Source organism: Leptodactylus fuscus, chromosome 1 (assembly GCF_031893055.1).
Source record: "Leptodactylus fuscus isolate aLepFus1 chromosome 1, aLepFus1.hap2, whole genome shotgun sequence".
NCBI classification, from domain to species: Eukaryota; Metazoa; Chordata; class Amphibia; order Anura; family Leptodactylidae; genus Leptodactylus; species Leptodactylus fuscus.
The window spans coordinates 136,124,315-136,142,381 of record NC_134265.1 but is presented as its reverse complement, the minus strand read 5'-3'; the positions used below and the strand labels follow the sequence as shown (position 1 = coordinate 136,142,381).

Sequence of the window (18,067 nt, the reverse complement as noted above, 5' to 3'; positions counted from 1 at the left end):
CACAAAATGCCAAAGTTATGGTGCACAGTGTCTCTTCTTTAGACATGATCTCCTCTAAAAAAGGTTCAGAAAGTATCTATAACTTAATAAATGTGGTGTCAAGCAAGAAAGACATTTTGGTCAAACTACACCAGAATCCTAAGGCATTTTCAATGGCAAGTCTGCCGCCATGTATAACAGTAGGTAGCAATCTCCAGACTTTTACAATCCAGTAGGGGTAAGATTAGCACCACCCCATTTGATGCCTGTCACTTCATCTGTTTGTGCACAAATCATGGAGAGCAATCGTATGAAGATCCAGACACACAGTTCTTTTGTTTATGTCACTCTTTATACTGCCTTGTAGTTGAGACTCTGTCATTTCCTGATGCTTCAATATAAGGAGTGAATCTAAGTCAGTGTGGGACCTTGAGTGTGAAGAGCCTCACTGGGCCCCTTTGCAATGCAAAAACACACACGCAGTGGCAGTGTGTTCCCCTCAAAGACGCCAGAGCAAAAAACATCTGAAATCACTGTAGGTTATCTGCAACTTTCGACCAAAAACTGTGGGTGAGGCCTGTAGCAATAATTGACATGCTTTGGGTTTGCAATTGTTGTGCTTTTAGTATAATGTCCCCCTTAAAGAACACACAAAATATAATGTCCCTTATGCCTCTAAATTGAATAATAGCCCCTTTATGACGCAACATTCTATTATGCTGGAAGGGTGCACTTAGCATCCTAATTTCAACCCCAGCCCTCGTATCCCTGTCAACACTAGTGATGAAACAGGGGAACGGGAACAACTCACTCCCCAGCTTTTACCAACACAATGAGCGTTTCCATCTGTACTACTAGAAGAACTCATTGCAGACCTTCAGTGAGCCCCTGCTCCTGTTGATTAGATGTTGATGCTCTGTTTTAATCTCTTTATTTCTAATGGTAGTTTTTTTTCTATTTCTATTATGATAGCCATGATAAGCTACTGTTAAAGGGGTTGTCCGAACACAAAGTATTTTTAAAATAGACTGGAGGTGGGGAGGCGGAACCCTACCCCCCCAAAAAAAATGGTCACCTGTCCCTAGTGTTCCGATGTCCTCCCTGCACGGTCTAGTCCTTCTGCTGGGTTGTCTTCTCGAAGTGAAGCTCCTCGCCAGATGTGACATTCTGGATCCCTTCCGCTGAAGCCGGTGATTAACCTCAGCGGTCACATGACCGTTGACATCAACCAGCGGCATCAGGGAGAGACCACAGAACATCACAGGTAGTCAATCAGCGGCTTCAGTGGTCACATGCAGCGGGGACTCCTGCTGGAAGATAGCAATGGACTGGCAGGACCAGACAATGCTTGGAGGGACTGGAGCACAACGAATGATTTTTTTAGTTTTTTTTTTCTTCTCACCTCCACCAGCCTATTTAAAATGTTAAATTTTTGCCTGGACAACCTTTTCAAACAGCATTCAGGGATATGCTATACATCAGCTAAATGGACGATATGCAGCGATATACTTGTAGATGATTAATGAGTTTCTAAGACATGTTCCACAACCTGTGTAGAGGTCATTGTGCAGGAAGGGAGAGTAGGTGAGCTGTGAGCATCACCTATTGTGAATGGCAGATCCTATAAGAGGGATATCATCTTTTATTGTAATCCTGCCTGTGATAATGGAATGCCTGCTGTTAACAGAATAGAGTACCATCTACAGGCCAGGAAATGACAACCTACCACTGGGATAGATAAAAGCGGTGGCATTTTAGAACTTTTCTTTTATATAGATAATGATATAGAAATAAAAAAATATATATGTTTAACATAAAACTTTAAGCAAGCAATAGCTTATTTTCAGTAAATTGCTGCTACGCGATTTTCATTACTACCATAAAGGTGAATAGGAGCTACAGAAACAGCGTTGAAAAGAACCCTTCCCAGTTTCCCTGTGGTCAGGTTTTGCAGTGGTTATATTCAATCGGGTATTTGCCAAGATTGGAATATGCCTTTAATGATTAGAATTAAGTCAACAAACCTTTGGCCGTTGGGAGAATCAGGCATTTATGGCTCATCCTGTGGATATGCCATAAATACTTATGATGAGAACACTACTTTATTACAGCACAGGGCAGTTTGAACACACATACAGCTCTGAGCTAAAAGATTTAAAAATTCCTGTGCCACCTAGCACCCTTTAAATACATCCCAAGCACCAATTTTAACCACTTAATAGCCAAAATATTTCCATTCTGAATTAACAGACAAGTCCAGCTCTTTACAATTATTTTTTTTTCTCTATCCCCCACCATTCCTGAGAAATCAATCCTGTTATTATGAGTGCCTGATATGTTATTTAGTTTATGTACTGCCAGAAAGGCAGGAGAAGGCAAGAGATAGGAATATGAGCTCTGACACTGACTGCCTCTGAATTGAGGTCTGAATCATGCCCCCCTGCCTGAAACTGCTCTTCTGACATTACAGAGTCTAAAAAGCACATCAGGCACCAAGAGCAACTGCTCGTTACTCAGGAATGGTGGAGGCTAGAGAGAAAATTCCAACTGCACTGGAATCAGTGGAGCAAAGCTTATTAGGTGCAAATTTGCGCATGTGGTGGTTTAACAGTCCTACATTTCTGGACTACCAAAATATGGCTTTGGTCTTTTTTAGAATAAATATTGCTGTTTTTACAATAAAAAAAAAAGCACTTCCATATTTTGTTTTGGATGCCTGTATATTCTCAGGCATCTATGGAAATGGTTTGGGATAACATGGACAGCGTGTGTTTCTCTTTGTATTGTATTTTAAGAATTTGTACTCCCATTTATCACATGGATACTCAATATGTAGATGTCGTTCAATACATGAGAGGACACTGAATCTGCCTCTATTAATCATAAAGTGCTCATTAAGCTCCAAGCAGACTTAGGAAAGAGACTAAGTAGGTTAAGAAAAGACAGAATATGCTGTAAATTGCTTCTATTTTTTGGGAGTACCCAACCTTCTCCTGCTTTACACTGACATTGGCCATAAATTAAAGATGTGATCACTTTCTTGTTGTTCTTTGGTTGAACTCTGAAGGATGTCATTTGCAATGACAATACACTTATTAAAATTATAAATCAATCAATCTGCTGATGGCTAATGGGCTTCCAAATCAGACTGCTGTAAAACGGTATGCAGAGGGGGAAAAAAAAGTGGTTTACTGGGACTTGAATACTGCTGATCTGAGAGAGGTCACAATATATAACAGTTCAATCCCTGGTCACAACATTAACCTGACATGAGCAATACACAGTCTACAAAGCTGTGAAAATCTATCAAGTACAACTATGCTACAGATTACAATTATCTGATCAGAGGGGGAGCCTTGTGTCAGAATCCCATCAATGTGAAAGGTCAATAATATCAGTCCTACAAAGCGCTTTAATCAGAGAGGTCACTGCAGTTAAATAACTTGATAACATAGGAATGCATTTTACTGTTACCACAATCAGAGTGGAACATTAGATCCACATATCACATGACCCAGAAGAGAAGTGGCAATGAAAAACTTGTGATGTTCAGATCCTAATGACTTTACAGAATTCTGCTAAAACTGTTGTTCTAATGTTTCCACTGTTCATTAAAGGTTTGTTCAATCGGCTTCAACTTTAAAGGGAGCCTATCATTAAGAAACTCAATTTTAAAGTGATCAGACAGAGAACTATGCTCTATAAATGCTATTCCAAACATAACTTTATTAGCAAGATTCTCCCGGTAGTTTTGTCAACTGATTTTGGACCGTTTGCTAATTTGCTCCAGGGAGCACAGGGTGCATTAACCCCGTTCTCTGAGCACAGCTGCGTCATCAACTTTTGAACGTTTCTTACCTGTTAGTAATAAAGATATGCCTGGAATAGCTTTTATAAAGGCTAGTTCACTGATTACTTATAAAATTGAGTTTCTTAATGATGAACTATATTTAATTTTAAAGGGAGGTTAAGTGTCAGGTAGCTTGGCACATCCCGATTTAGAAGAGTTGCATCAATCTCAGAGTAATTAGTTCAGGTGGCAAAAAAAATGGAACTTCCAACAGACGTCAGTTTTCTATCATCAATCCTAGATCAAGCATGGTCATCAGGTCCAAAAAGGATTTCTAGACTTCTTTCAATGTGAGCTTTAAGGCCAGGGCCCCACGATTGCGCAAACACAGCTTTTTTGTTACAGTTTTTGGAGCCAAAGTCAATAGTAGATTGAGCAAAAAGAAGAAGTATAAGAACTTCCCAGACATTTACCATTCCTTTTGCAGCCATTCTTGGCTCAAGAATCCACAGCGAAATATGCAACAAAAAAGCTGCATTTTCGCAGCTGAGGGCCCAACTGGGGCCCAAGCCTGAAGTGGTTGTACAATTTTAGCAATATTAATTAAATATTATTTGTATAATGAAAAGTTATACAATTTTCCAATATACTTCATGTATCAATTCCTCACAGGTTTGTTTTAATCTCAGTGGATTTCATAAAAATAAAAAAAAAGTCCCATTGTCACGTGATGCAATGAGCTATGCCCCTGTGTGTCCAAGACATAACTGACTACTGTGCACTAACTGTAACAAGCTGTGCACCTGTGTGTACGTCACATGACCATATACTGATCTTTAACCACTGAAAAGTAAACACTGGATAACATCAAGCAGCAATGTAGAAAACCATGAGGAATGCATGAAGTATATTAACCCCTTAAGGACCAGGCCATTTTTTGGTTTCGCATTTTCGTTTTTCCCTCCTCACATTTCAAGAGCCATAACTTTTTCATTTTTCAGTTCACAGAGTCACATGATAGCTTATTGTTTGCGGGACAAATTGTACTTTGTAATGGCACCATTCAATATGCTGTGCAATGTACTGGGAAGCTGGAAAAAAATTCAGAATGAGGCGCAATTGGAGAAAAAATGCATTTGCGCCATTTTCTTATGGGTTTAATTTTTACAGCATTCACTGTTTGGTACAAATGACATGTTACCTGTGTTCTACGTGTCAGTACAAACGCGGTGATACCAAATTTATATAGTATTTGAAATTTTTTGATACTTTTAAAAAAAATGATAAACTTTGCAAAATAGAAAAAAAAATTTGTGTCATCATGTTCTAACACCTGTAACTTTTTCATATTTCCATGTATGGAGCTGGTTGTGGTGTCTTTTTATGCGGGACAAGATGACGTTTCTATTGATACCATTTGGGGAAAGATCCGATGGTTTGATCACTTTTTATTCAATTTTTTATAGGAGGCAAAGTGTTGAAAAAAACGCTTTTTGGCTGTTTTTATTTTTTTTACCGCTACGCCGTTCGCAGTACGGGATAAATGTTTTAATATTCTAATAGTTCAGGCATTTTGGAGCGCAGGGATACCTAATATGTTTATGTTTAATGTTCTTTAATTACTTTTATAGCTGATCTAGGGAAAGGGGGGTGATTTGAACTTTTATATTTTTTTTTATTTTTTTAATACTTTTAAAAACTTTTTTTTTTTCTTCTGTTACATTTATGATCAGACCCCTTAGGTACCTTGAAACCTAGGGAGTCTGATCGCTCATACTATTCACTGCAATACTACAGTATTGCAGTGAATAGGAAAATCGCAGCACTTCTATTAGAGGCTGCCTCTGGCATCGTCTAATAGATCTAGTGCAGAGACAAGCCTGGAAGCCTTCAATAGGCTTCCGGCTGTCATAGCAACCGATCACCGCCCTCTTGTGACGTTCAGGAGGGCGGCGATCGGGGAAACATGGCGGCGCCCATGCCGCCGGCGCCGTTTACACACTGCGGTCACGTTTGACCGCAGTGTGTAAAGGGTTAACAGCAGCGATCGGCTCGGGCACCGACCGCTGCTGTTAGTGGCAGGTCCTGGCTGTATTATACAGCCGGCATCTGCCGTGTATGGAGCGAGCTCAGCGTGTGAGCTCGCTCCATACATCCCCATGCGACCCATGACGTACAGTTACGTCAAGGGTCGCTAAGGGGTTAAAAAAAAGTATTCAACTTTTCATCATAGAAACAATATCAATAATATGCTGAAACAGGACAACCCATTTAAGTTCTGACAGAGGGCCCCCTGGCAGACCCGTACGCAATGCGAACCTAGCCTAAATTAAAAGGGCTAGCTTGTCTAAGGATATTAGTATAAAGAACCCTCACTTGTGCTTACTAAAGTTCCTAAGTCTCCTCCACTTTAAAGCTAGGTTCACATCTGCACTGTGTGGCCATTCTTCTGGTCACTCAGAGAGCCAGAAGAACTGAAAAATGGACAGCAAAAATAGTGGACATAAACAGAGCCTGAGGGACCCCACTATAATGGGGTTCGTTGGGTCTCTAAAATTGCGTGGTGGAATCCGACATCCAATGGTAAATTCCTACACTTTATCTCCATTTTTGACTCTCCCCACTTTCCTCAAACTATAGACAGATTAGCCTCTGCCCACGACTTCATCTACGGCTTGTTGGAGTGGATGATCCACCTATATTCAGCAAACTGCTGCAGTCGATGGTTTGCCTGCTCGGGTGTTTTGGCAGCTCTTAAGCTGTCCTGCTGCTGAACTTGTTCCTCGCACCCTGCCTGTGATTGTTCTGGCATCTCAGCTAGGACGCCATATAATGCATGTGTTGTTGGCGTAGATGATCCCCCTCAGCTCCGCTTGAGGAGAACTCTGTGACTTCTGGCTACTTTCATAGCTCTTGTTGCTTGCGACAAATTAATTTTCTTTTCCCAGGTGTGTTTAAAGGTGACAAACTGCCAATTTGGATGAAAGGTGTTTGACCATGTTAGTTTGTCTGCACTACCTGGAGCAGATCAGATAATATGCAAATGTATGTACACAATTCATTGAGGGTTAGTGTGTGTTTACAGAGAGATAACAGCCCTGGGACCTGAGATAAGGCTGCTGCAGGAGCAGTGTAATATAGTATGTGAACATAAATTCATAACAGTCGTGAAGCCATGTCATTTACCGGAATATAAAGTAGCCTATGTTTTAATCGAGGTTACAAACTATCTACGTGGCGAATTTCAATCAAATCCGTTCAGCCATTTTTGTGTGATTGACTAACAAACACACAAACTTTCACATTATAATATTAGTAGGATAGGATAGGATAGGATTAGTAGGATAAGAAGTCACTTACCCTGAAACAATGTTATAATTGAGAGCTGGGTGATCTTTAGAGACAGGAGGGACAAGAGGTTCAGGGTTCCACTCATCAATTAACTCTTCCTTCTCCTGTAAAACCAATAACAGAATAAAATTATGTTGTTAACAAATAACTGACGACCTGTCCTTTACAATACCATTACAAGAATGCTATCTATACTGGTAGCTTATGTAAATTCAAGAGTTCTCCTAAATACATTGCTTTAGCGATTTGCCTGCTATGTAAAATTATTTCTCCCATTATTTACACATTGTTGTCAAGGCCTGTTATTGTATACAGGTCGAAATCCATTAATTACTGCACAACGTCCAATCAGATGACCTAATTGCAGTTTGTTGATAAAGGCTCAGACAAGGGGCTGTCCAGTTAATTTTTACTGATGATCCATATCCTGGACAGGTTATTATTAGGAGATCAGTAGGGGCTAAATACCTGGAAGACCTACTCTGATCATATATTTGAAGGGTCCTCAGCACTCATGCAAACACTATTATCTCTGCCTGTTTCATAGTGGTCTTGTGATATAATTGCAGCCCTGATCTATAGAAATGAAAGGGCTGAAGCTGAAAGAATAATGCAAAGCAGCCATGAAACAGACAGAATGCAAGGCAAAGAGAAATGAGGCCCCTTCAAACAGTTAATTAGTGGAGGTTCTGAGTGCTGGACCCCCACTGACCTCTTATTGATACCATATCCTGCTGTAAATCACACATTAGCAAAATTGGATGAATTATCTAATGTTTGCAGCCAGAATAACTTTAGTGCATTTTGATTTGACATATCTACTGTTATTGCAGCCACATGCATATTAGTCAACACTTTAGTTATCTTTATTACCTTCTCTGTAAGGTCGGATCGTTCCTGGAGTTTGTATGTCTTGGAAAATACGAGGCGAATAATCCACAAGATAAGAATCCCTTCCAGTATCAAGTGATATGCAGGCGCCTTAAAAAAAAAAAAAAAAAAAAAAAAAAAAGCAAAAGTAGTGTGTAAATGCCGATTTTTAGGAGAAAAGAGTTCATTTAAAAGGATAGCCATTTCCTAATACATATAGAATCCCAAAACGTTCCCGACTCACTTTAGTGCAAGTATAACTTGCAAATCCCTGCTCTTTCTGACTATATGACAAAAAGGCCCAGGAGAGTTGTCCAGTTGTAGCCACATCGTTGTGCCTGTGTTTTAAAAATTGCTTTATTTCAATGGGGGTCTGGTGAGTCAAGTGCTGTGCTCATCTGATCCTCTGGAGAGGCAGGGTTAGGGTACTGGTTCCTACAAGGTAGTAAAGTAGATATATGGCTCTGCTTGCGACTCAAGGACGAGTCAAACACAGCCTATGGGGTGCAGCACTCACAGTAGGATCACACGAGCATTGGAGTCTCCAAACGAGACTCAGTCCTACATTCTGCTTAAAATTGGCAGAAAGAAAAGTCCTGGGGGTCTATGGGGTCTGTGAGTTTCCATGTGTAAACGCTTTTTAAGCAGATAGTGTTTTCATCTTTTGGGTCTCCAAGTGGACGGAAACCCGAACACTAGTGTCAACCTAGTGTTAACCCTAGTTTCATTGATCATGGGGGGGAAATAAGCACTCAGACCGCAATATTAAGAACTTCTGACATGCCAGATGTTTTCTGAGATCAGATGTACACTATCAGACATTAGATCCTGGTACTTGATGACACAAGTGGCATTTTATTATTATTTATATATAATGGTTTTGAACATTCAAATGAAGATATTTAAGTTGGTACAAGATGTATAAAAAGGCAGATGTATACTTGATATGATGTACACCATAGCGGTAATTACAAAGCACACTTCAGAATCTAGACAGACCATGCCCCACACCAACAGACCCAGTGACAACAACAAAACAATGTAACTTCACACTTAGGTATTTTGCACCAGTATTTGTAAGCCCTCATTCACATCTGCGCTTGGATTCTGTCCGGGGGAGTCCGCATGGATTGTGGAGCGTGACTTTCACCATTTTGGCCATACTGTAACTTTTGGACTTTTAGCAATGAGTGAACTGCTGCATTGCAGAACAACCGCAGCCTGTAAGTAGTTTCCACATTGTATTTACTAGATAGATTACTGTAAGGGTTGGTTCATATCTGCGTTGGTGTTCCGTTCGAGGGAGTCCGCGAGGGAGTCCGCGAGGGAGTCCCCCCCCCCCCCCCCGAACGGAATATCAAACGCTGTAAAAGCACATGGACCACAGACTATATAATGGGGTCTGGGTGCTTGCCGCCAGATCTCCACAGGGGTCTTGCGGAAAGGAAAGTAGTTCCCAATCTACTTTCCTGTCCGCATGATTTGTGCAAGCAGAAAGCACACAGACCCCATTATAGTCTATGGGGTCTGTGCGCTTTTACAGCACAGTGCTTGCAATTGCGTTTGGTATTCCGTTCGGGGGATACCCATGCGGAAGATTTGAACAGGGCATAAACCAAAACCAGGAGAGAAACCTTCAGGCTGCAGCCTCACATTGCGGAAATGCAGCTTCTTTTGTTGCAGATTTTGCTGCAGGTTTTTCAGCCAAAGGGAGCCTTCACAAGGAGTAAATGCATGTGTATTTTTTCAAAATACATGTGTAAAAATACACGTTTAAAAATAAGAATCCCATTGACTTCAATGATATTTTTTACATGTGTAAAAATCCGCCTGTAAAATGTCATTGAAGTCAATGGGAGTCTTATTTTTACACGTGTATTTTGCAAAAATACATGCGCGTTTACTCCATATGAAGGCTCCCAAAGTCAGGAGTGGGTTGAACAGAAGAGAGAAGTATGAGGCTAAGTTCACACTCCGCCTCAGTTTCCGATCCATAAAGCGTGTCGCGGAACTCAAAGCCGGTGCACGGCACCGGCATCCAGCCGCTCACCCTCCTCTGGATTAGGCTCAATGAATGGGCCGAGTCCGGAAGAGGTTGTGTCTTCAGGCCGAATAGCTAGGCGACTCGGCCTGAAGAATGTGCACCTCGCTTCTTTTTTCCAGGAGCCAGAAGAAACGGCTCCCAGAACAAGCTCCTGCGCGGCTCCCATTGATTTCAATGGGAGCCGTCTTTTTGGTCAGGGTTTTTGAGGCGGATACGGCCTCAAAACCCTGACCAAAAAACTCTGTGTGAACTAAGCCTAAGAACTTCCTATCAGTTCCTATTCCTTTTGTAGCCACTCCCAAGTTTAGCTAAAAAAAAACGCAGCAAAACCTGCAACAAAAAAAGCTGCGTTTCTGCAATATGGGGCCTCAGCCTCACAAAGGAAAAATATAATGCAGAGATCTGATACTCTTCTGTGTTTAGTTCCACTTCTGGTTTTGGCTTCCAAATAACTGAAGCAAAATACTGACCATGTGAAAGTGCACAAAAAAGTTTCTCCTTTAGTGTTCCTAAGAACAGGACTGTCCATGAAACTAAGACTGGCCAGAAATAACCTGTTCATACACATTGAAGAGGACCTTTAACTACTTTCACCAGCTCTTTGCACCCTCAATAGATGCAGCTCCACTGACTCTGTAGCAGTTGGAATTTTTCTCCTAACTCCAACCATTCCAGAGCAATCACTGCTGTTTGTTGCCGCATAGTTATGCGGTCTACTGTCAGGTGAGCTGGGCCAGACTATCTGTGCCACCCAGGACCACCCCATCTGACAGTAGAGAGCATAACTGTGCTGAAACTAACTGCATTGATTACTCAGGAGCAATGCGGACTAGAGAAAAAATTCCAACTGTGCCCAAATCAGTGCAGCTGCACCTATGGAAGGTTCCAAAGAGTTGGAGTTAATGGGGATTGTGAAAGGAGTTATTTCTCAGATCAATAGTTACAAGTGACAACTAGAAGAAATGATTTGTCATTAGGAAGTTCAATCAATACAGAATAATCTTCTGCCAAACTACAGATGATGTAACATGGGGCCAAAGCTAGACTACAACTATGTATATGTACATTTCATCTAGAAGTGGGTTGTGTGAATTGTACTGCAATCATAATACAATTATTCTCACACACACACACAGCTGCAGGTTCCGGACCAAAATATGAGTAGCTGTGACTGGATTCAGTGCACTGACATCCAGTCGCGCATTCCACTCTAGATTAAGCCCAAATGAATGGACTTAGTCAGGAGGGAGCGTCTTCAGGCAGATGTGACAAGGTGAATCCGCCTGAAAGAATGAGCACCTCGCTTCTTTTTCCGGGAGCTGGAACAAGCGGCTCCCGGAAAAAAGAACTGCCCAGCTCCCATTGATTTCAATGGGAGCTGTTTTTTTGGTCAGGATTTTGAGGCGGATACAGCCTCAAAATCCTGAATAAAAACCCAGTGTGAACTTACCCTTAGTAGTCACAGTCATGGATTCCATAATAAAGAGAATGTGGGCGATATCTGTTATTGTACATCGCAGTGGGAAATCACTGATAGATTTTCACAGATTTCCATACTGGCAAAAATCCAGCCAAAATAGAGGGGCTGTGCAGCAGAATTCACAGGGTGAAAGCAAGTATGCCCCACTATGTACAAACCTAAAGAGGGTTTGAGCCTCACATCAGTAGGGCTAGGTTCACACCCGTGCTCAGGGATTCCATTCCCCATTCCACTTTAAAAATGCGGAGAGAAAACTTCCACAAGCAGCACTGTTCTCTCCGCATTTTTCAAGGGGAAACCCGGCAGAGCTCATTATAGTTTATGGGGTGCGCGGGTTTCCGCTGGTAACCGCTTTTTTAAGCGGATTAGATTTAGAAACCTGAACGCAACCTAGTGCAATACTACCTCTAAATAAGAGGGCTGCTGCACAGAGTAATTCCCACTCCAGTGCACAGACGTTTCTCCCCCTTCAGCTTCATGTGGATGCCCTGACAGGGTGGCAGTTTTTATTTGAAGAGAAGTTATCCTATGTTGTCTATGATGTCCTTGCCCACATGTCCCCATTGGTGATCAGGCTGTATAAATGGCCACCCCAGCCCCTTCCATGAAGCAGATGACTGACACGTCTGTTCCGAGCAGACACCACATGTTACAGGGTATGAACATGCAATGTAAAGTAGCAGCCTGCCCTCTGCTCACCACACCTGACACGGAAGTTACACTGGAGTAGTTAGCAGCGCCCTAAATGAGGAGGGGCCGGGACACCGGGCAGTAGTGGCCTCCCTTCCTCGGGGTGCTAAAGGCTTCTCAGGCCGGAGACGTTAGCTGAGCCCACTCACCTCATAGAACGCCTGCACCATCTCCACTAACACCCACTGCTGACTCGCCGCCATGATTTCCGACAGGCCGGAGCCGTAACGTAGCTACAAGAAGCCGGTGACTTCCTGGACTGCAAGTGACAGAGGTCGGTAGGCGGGGCTGTAGGAGAAGCTTCGTGGACATTGGTGGTTACTAAGTGACGTCACCATAAGGAAGAAACTCGTCAGGAAGCCGAGTCTAGTGAGGAAATAGGGCGGGGTCTCCAAGGCGCTGCCCACTGTGGGGGAAGGCGGAAATGGCGGGCCTTAGCGTTGGGTGTGTTATTACTATGGTAACGGAAAACGCGGAAGGGGAGGCGCCTATATGTTCATTCAGTGAGACGTGCGTAGTCTGAACGCTGCAATGAGCGAACTAAACTGATATGCTGAGGTGAAGGCCTCCAGCAGGGCCTCCCAGACGGGCTCTGTGCAGATTATGTCCGCAGTGTCTGTCTGTGTGAGATAAATTGTCATGTACTTTCCCGCTAGCTTAAAGGGAGTCTGTCATTGCATAGATCGTGTTTTCACTGACAGCACGTTAGAATAGCCTTTATATAGGCCATTCATCTTGTACCTTTATTTCTCACGTCCCCACCTGACGTTTTTGAGTTTTTTGCTTTATGTAAATGATGCTCAGAGAGCACAGAGCGCGTTCTCCCTGTGCTCCGAGCACAGCTTCGTCATCCCGGCAATGCCGTCTATGTGTTTTGTTCTGCACACCCCCTGCTTCTTTTGCCAGCCTTTTCACTGCATTAGCAGCCAACATTCTCTTCTAGATCGAAATCCTGCGCATTCGCTGTCAGCTTTGTTGGTTCAGGCAGAGCCAACAGCACATGCTCCACCTGCCATCTTGATTCGATGACTACACGGCGGGCAGGTGGAGCAAGTGTGGTTGGCTCTGCCCGAACTCCAAAATGGCATAAAAATGGACATAAACTGATCTATTTTTTTCATTGAGCGCTATGTAAAAGGGATGGCCATCTTTTAGCATCTGATAAACGGATTTGCTAAACAAATGGGAATGGAGCCTTATTAAGTTATGTTCACATGTGCTTTGTGTGTTGTTCTTGACCATTAGAGGACCAGAACAACAGACCACTGAAATAGAGGTCAACAATAACATGTAAGGGCTAGTTCACACGTGAACTGCCCGCGCGGGTTTTAACACCGAGAGAGACGCGGCGAGCCGCGTCTCTCTCTGGTCAAAACCCGCCTGCCGCAACCGTCGCGGCTTTCCCCTCCGCTGTCGGCTCAAATGAATCATAAATATATATGACTGGTCTTAGTGCCTTTTCATCCCAGCAATCCTGGCAGGGGCATGTCCTATATAGCAGTCCTATAGGGGGTGCAAAGGTAGCACTTTCCACAGGTCCTGAAGACTCATGGGGCCCAAAGGCCTCTCTCCAGCATAAGAAGGCCCTAGCATTATATATAGCACATAACAAATGCATTGGGTCCTAGGAGGTTCAAGATATGCCTCTGGCTCCAAGCAACCTGCCCCCCCTCCCTTTATGTTCCTAATGCTGCTTCAGATTTCAGTAAGACGCTTCTTGTAACAAGCGAGTGACGGGGAAATACAGGTGAGGGCAGGTTCACACCAGCGCCCAGTCTCCGTTTTCAGGTTTCCGTCTTCTGCCAACAGCCTGCATGCCTGACTTTGTGTCCAGTTAAAAAATAAAAAAAATTGCCGCAGAGAGCACAAAACGCTCACGGCTGGACATTTTCCAAACCCATTCAGATGAATGGATTTGAAAAGTGACTGCAGGTTTCCATCTCAATTTCCAGTTTCTCGGGCAGGAAACGGAAACCTGCAAAACGGAGATCGGGCACTGGTGTGAACTCGCCCACAGTAGTGAAGAAAAGAGCATGGGAGGTATGTAGAGTGAAGGAGATAAAGGAAGGACTGTTAATAAAGAAGCACATGATCGATGTGGCCTTGTCTGATCCACTGCCTTATAGGCTTCAGGCCTAAAGTGGTCTGTGGCATATAAGGGTGAACAGCTAATACATAATTGCCAATAGTCCTGGTAAATGGGCTGGAAGGGATGTGGCCAACCACAAAGGGGACAGGATTTCGGATGAATAAGTGACAAAGTGGGCAGGTGGTCAGTATTCGTGGTTGGGAAAGGGGCATTCCAGGGGACATTTAGTAGACTAGACAAAAGAGCCAGGGTCTGGGTGTAGCAACTGGGCAACTCAGACTGGCATGTCCTCCACCTTTCCATTGTGCTCACGTAAAGTTGCAGTAACATTTCATCATAGATCAATGATTTGTTTTCTTGACCTTCATGTTTTACCAGAAAATTATTTTGTCCCTTGTTTCCTTTGACTATGGGAAAATCACAAGCTATTTGTCGATGTGTCTGGAGAAATGTGACAGGTTGCTGGAATTTCTAATTTTACAAAGTGAGTCATTGTTATTGGCATTTTGCCATTTATAGCAGGCTATTGTTTCGTTGATTTACAGTAAATGCTTACTTCTTCAGTTAAGGTGACAGTAATTGTTGTCAGTTTACGATACAAGTTCATGTAAATGACACCTAAGTCATACAGAGGGCCATGCAGCAGCGCTAACAAAGTGTTCTTGTAATAAATCCCAAAATGATCACTTATAAAGTCTTGTAAAGCAAAGGACAAGAGGTTATTATAACTGTGATTCTGTAAGTCCAATAGCAAAGTTCTTATGTTCGGACTGTACAAGTATGCGGTAAATGAAAATTTTTACTTATCAATAATTTTATCTATATATTTCATTTACAAAGTAAAGTTCAAATTCATGAAATAATTCTATAGCTCCAAGGTACATTATCATTTGGTTTACAAATGATAGGAGTGATAGGTTCAGAAACATGAGACATTAACCCTTTTGTGCATAATCACGTTAATTTATGTCATTATGCGCAAAGGGGTGTATGGAGAGAGCTCAGCAGTATAATACAGCCAGCACCCGCTGCTAACAGGTGTGATGAGGTCACTAGGTCAATTATTGCTGTGGGTCGCATCCACCTATAGTGATTTCAGCAGGCTTTCCTTTGGTAGCTTTTATGGGAGCACACTGTGATCATACAAGCTGTGCCATAAAAGGGCCCACTGAGGCTCAGTTGCCCAAAGACATACACAACTGAAGCCAGCCCTGATTTTCATACTGGTTGCGCTGTTTAATAAAGCTGTTTAATTTCCAGCTTTATAGTCACTTTCCTAGATGGAGCTAGGAGCTTAGTGTTTATTAGGAGCCCCCAGTTTTTAGCCAGGTGGTGAGTTCCTGTTCACCTCAACTAAGTATTAGAGAAAGGAAGTTAGTTTGTTGCAGAGCACCTTCATCTCTATAGGTTAGTTAGTAGCAGGCTGGGTCAACAGGCAGTGCTAGATAACTAGCTTGCAGAATGAAGACTTTGTAAACTTGCTGATTATTGAAAATCACCACTGCTGAACAGCATATAGGATTAACCCAATCTGCAACCTTTATCAAACATTTTGACACTTGATTTGTTGTCTATAACTAGTTTTACTCTGAGTAAAAAATATGCAAATCTATTCTCCAGGATGTAATTAGTTTTACTCTGAAAAGCAAAAGTAGCAGACAATGTTTTGAACTTTTGACTTTCAGGTTCCATATCTCACCATCCACTGCAGCTTTCAATGTGAGAATACCATCATTTATAAACAATCATCTTTGCTATCTCATACATAAATTTGACTTGCAGCTATTTAGTATATGATTAGTTGTCAGAGTCTTGTCATGTAACTACATTGTTACTGTTTTGCTCCTGGTGGTGGAAAAATCTTTTTCTTCTTGTATACTACAAATTACAACCTGTTCTCACATTCCCTAATATCTCAGTGTATTATTAGGTTGATTCCCGAGTGAAAGGTCAGTGGTTTTAATTGAGGATCAGCTGTGAAGAAGATTTCCCAACAATAAAGAAATAGCATCATTCAGCTCGTGAAAGTGGTCAAGAAAATGGCCAAACTGCATCATGTGAGTGCCATGACAATTGGAAGAATACAAAATAAAGTCCATCTATCCATTTTAAAGCCAAAAGGTGGAGGCAAAACATTAGAGTCAACAAGTCGGCTCATCACAAGGTGTAGCAGTTCTGGCTTCACAAACACAGCAGTATAGGTAGCATGTTTGCTTTGTAATAGTGAGATTGCAGACATCCATGCAATAACTGCGTGATGCACGTGACACAATACTGGAATGGTGGCCTAAAAAAAAGGTGAATCCATATCTCCATAAGAAGTGTCGGCTGAAGTTTGCATAAAAAGTACTAAAAGTGAACAGTACAAGATTGGAAATGAGTGAGCTGGAGTGATGAGATAAAGTCAATAGACTGGGCTCTGATAGGTGCAAATAGGTCTGGAAGAAACAAGGGATAAGGGGGCTAACAGATTGAGAAATTGAAGGAGCTTTCAAGTTTGGTGGAGGAAGCCTGATAATAGCGGGTTGTTTCACAGCCAAAGACATTGGCTACTTGACCTGGATCGATGGTGGTCTCAATGCTTAGATATATGTGATTATTCTACAAGACAAGTTACTTCAGATACTCAAGTACTATGGGTATATAAAGGACGACAGAGCGATTCTGCAAGACAATGACCTGAAATGCGTTATTTGGCATTTCTAGTGTGCTTTACACACACATATACGGGGAGTTATTCATGGTGTTATTACTTTGAAAACTCCTTCCTATTAAGTACACTATAGTCATCGATGTTGGTTGTAGCCATTATATCAAAACTGGCATCAGGTCTATTGCTAGGATTGGTGATTGAATTATAGTAATTTTTATGGATATTGATGAGACAAATTATGTAAATACATACATCTTTATTTAAATTAAAAGTACCGATGGGTGTTACCAGGTTCTCACCTGGCCCATGTAATCCCTAGCGTATGGAGTAGTGGCGTTATATCATTTGCACTGAATATCTTCACATTTTCAGCAGCTTAACGTGGATGGCTCTTACATTTTATTGGCTATTCTAATAAAGTTTATAGTTTTTAGGTATTCCCAGTTTAGAGAGTGACTCTTCCAGATTTTTAATGTATTGAGTTCTGCAATATTTCTGACAAATACCATAATGACTCGATTACCATTTCAGGGCTTCTGTCAGATATGGCTTTGTGCACTTTCACATTCATGGTGCCGTTTATTGATTGGCAATATGACCATTATCATGCAATGTAGTAATTCTTTTCACATTTTCCTATAGCAATTACATTTCCTAGGTAAACATTTAATATTTTAGCTGGAAGAAACTAATTGATGTGGTTATAAATACACACAACATGATCCTGACTTCCTGTAATGTCTATCTTCTAATTGCTGTAGAGAACCGATTTACTACTATGTATGTGCGCCACACATTCTTTATTACAATTGCAATGGGCAATTCTGCAGACCAAAATAAATACTTGACTATGTCGGTTGCTTCAACTGCATAAGATGCCCATTTTATTATGAGCCTAATACACGTAAGTTCTGCTTTAGTCTAAAGCCCCACATTGTGAAATTGTAGCATTTTTCCCAATTATTTTCTGACACGTTACATTTATTAAGAACAATTTGTCTTTTACTACATTTAGAAATATTCACTCTGCTCTTATGGCTCTTTGAAGCTCAGCAAGTATGAAGCTCTGAATAGAAAAATATCTCATTCCAACCACTTATTATTACTTATATTATTATTTG

General features: G+C 41.7%; 1 protein-coding gene across 2 annotated transcripts in view; it reads right to left on the bottom strand.

The window, feature by feature from the left end:
* Nucleotides 1-12,510, bottom strand: part of SPTLC1 (serine palmitoyltransferase long chain base subunit 1) — a 55,022-nt gene extending 42,512 nt beyond the window's left edge. For both annotated transcript variants that reach the window (XM_075277132.1, XM_075277122.1), the window contains exons 1-3: nucleotides 12,354-12,510; nucleotides 7,994-8,101; nucleotides 7,130-7,224 (exon numbers count right to left, since the gene is read on the bottom strand). In XM_075277132.1, the coding sequence (XP_075133233.1) occupies nucleotides 7,130-7,224; nucleotides 7,994-8,101; nucleotides 12,354-12,407 (257 nt within the window). In that variant the 5' untranslated portion in view covers nucleotides 12,408-12,510. The remainder of the gene's footprint in view (nucleotides 1-7,129; nucleotides 7,225-7,993; nucleotides 8,102-12,353) is intronic.
* Between the last annotated feature and the right edge of the window lie 5,557 nt (nucleotides 12,511-18,067).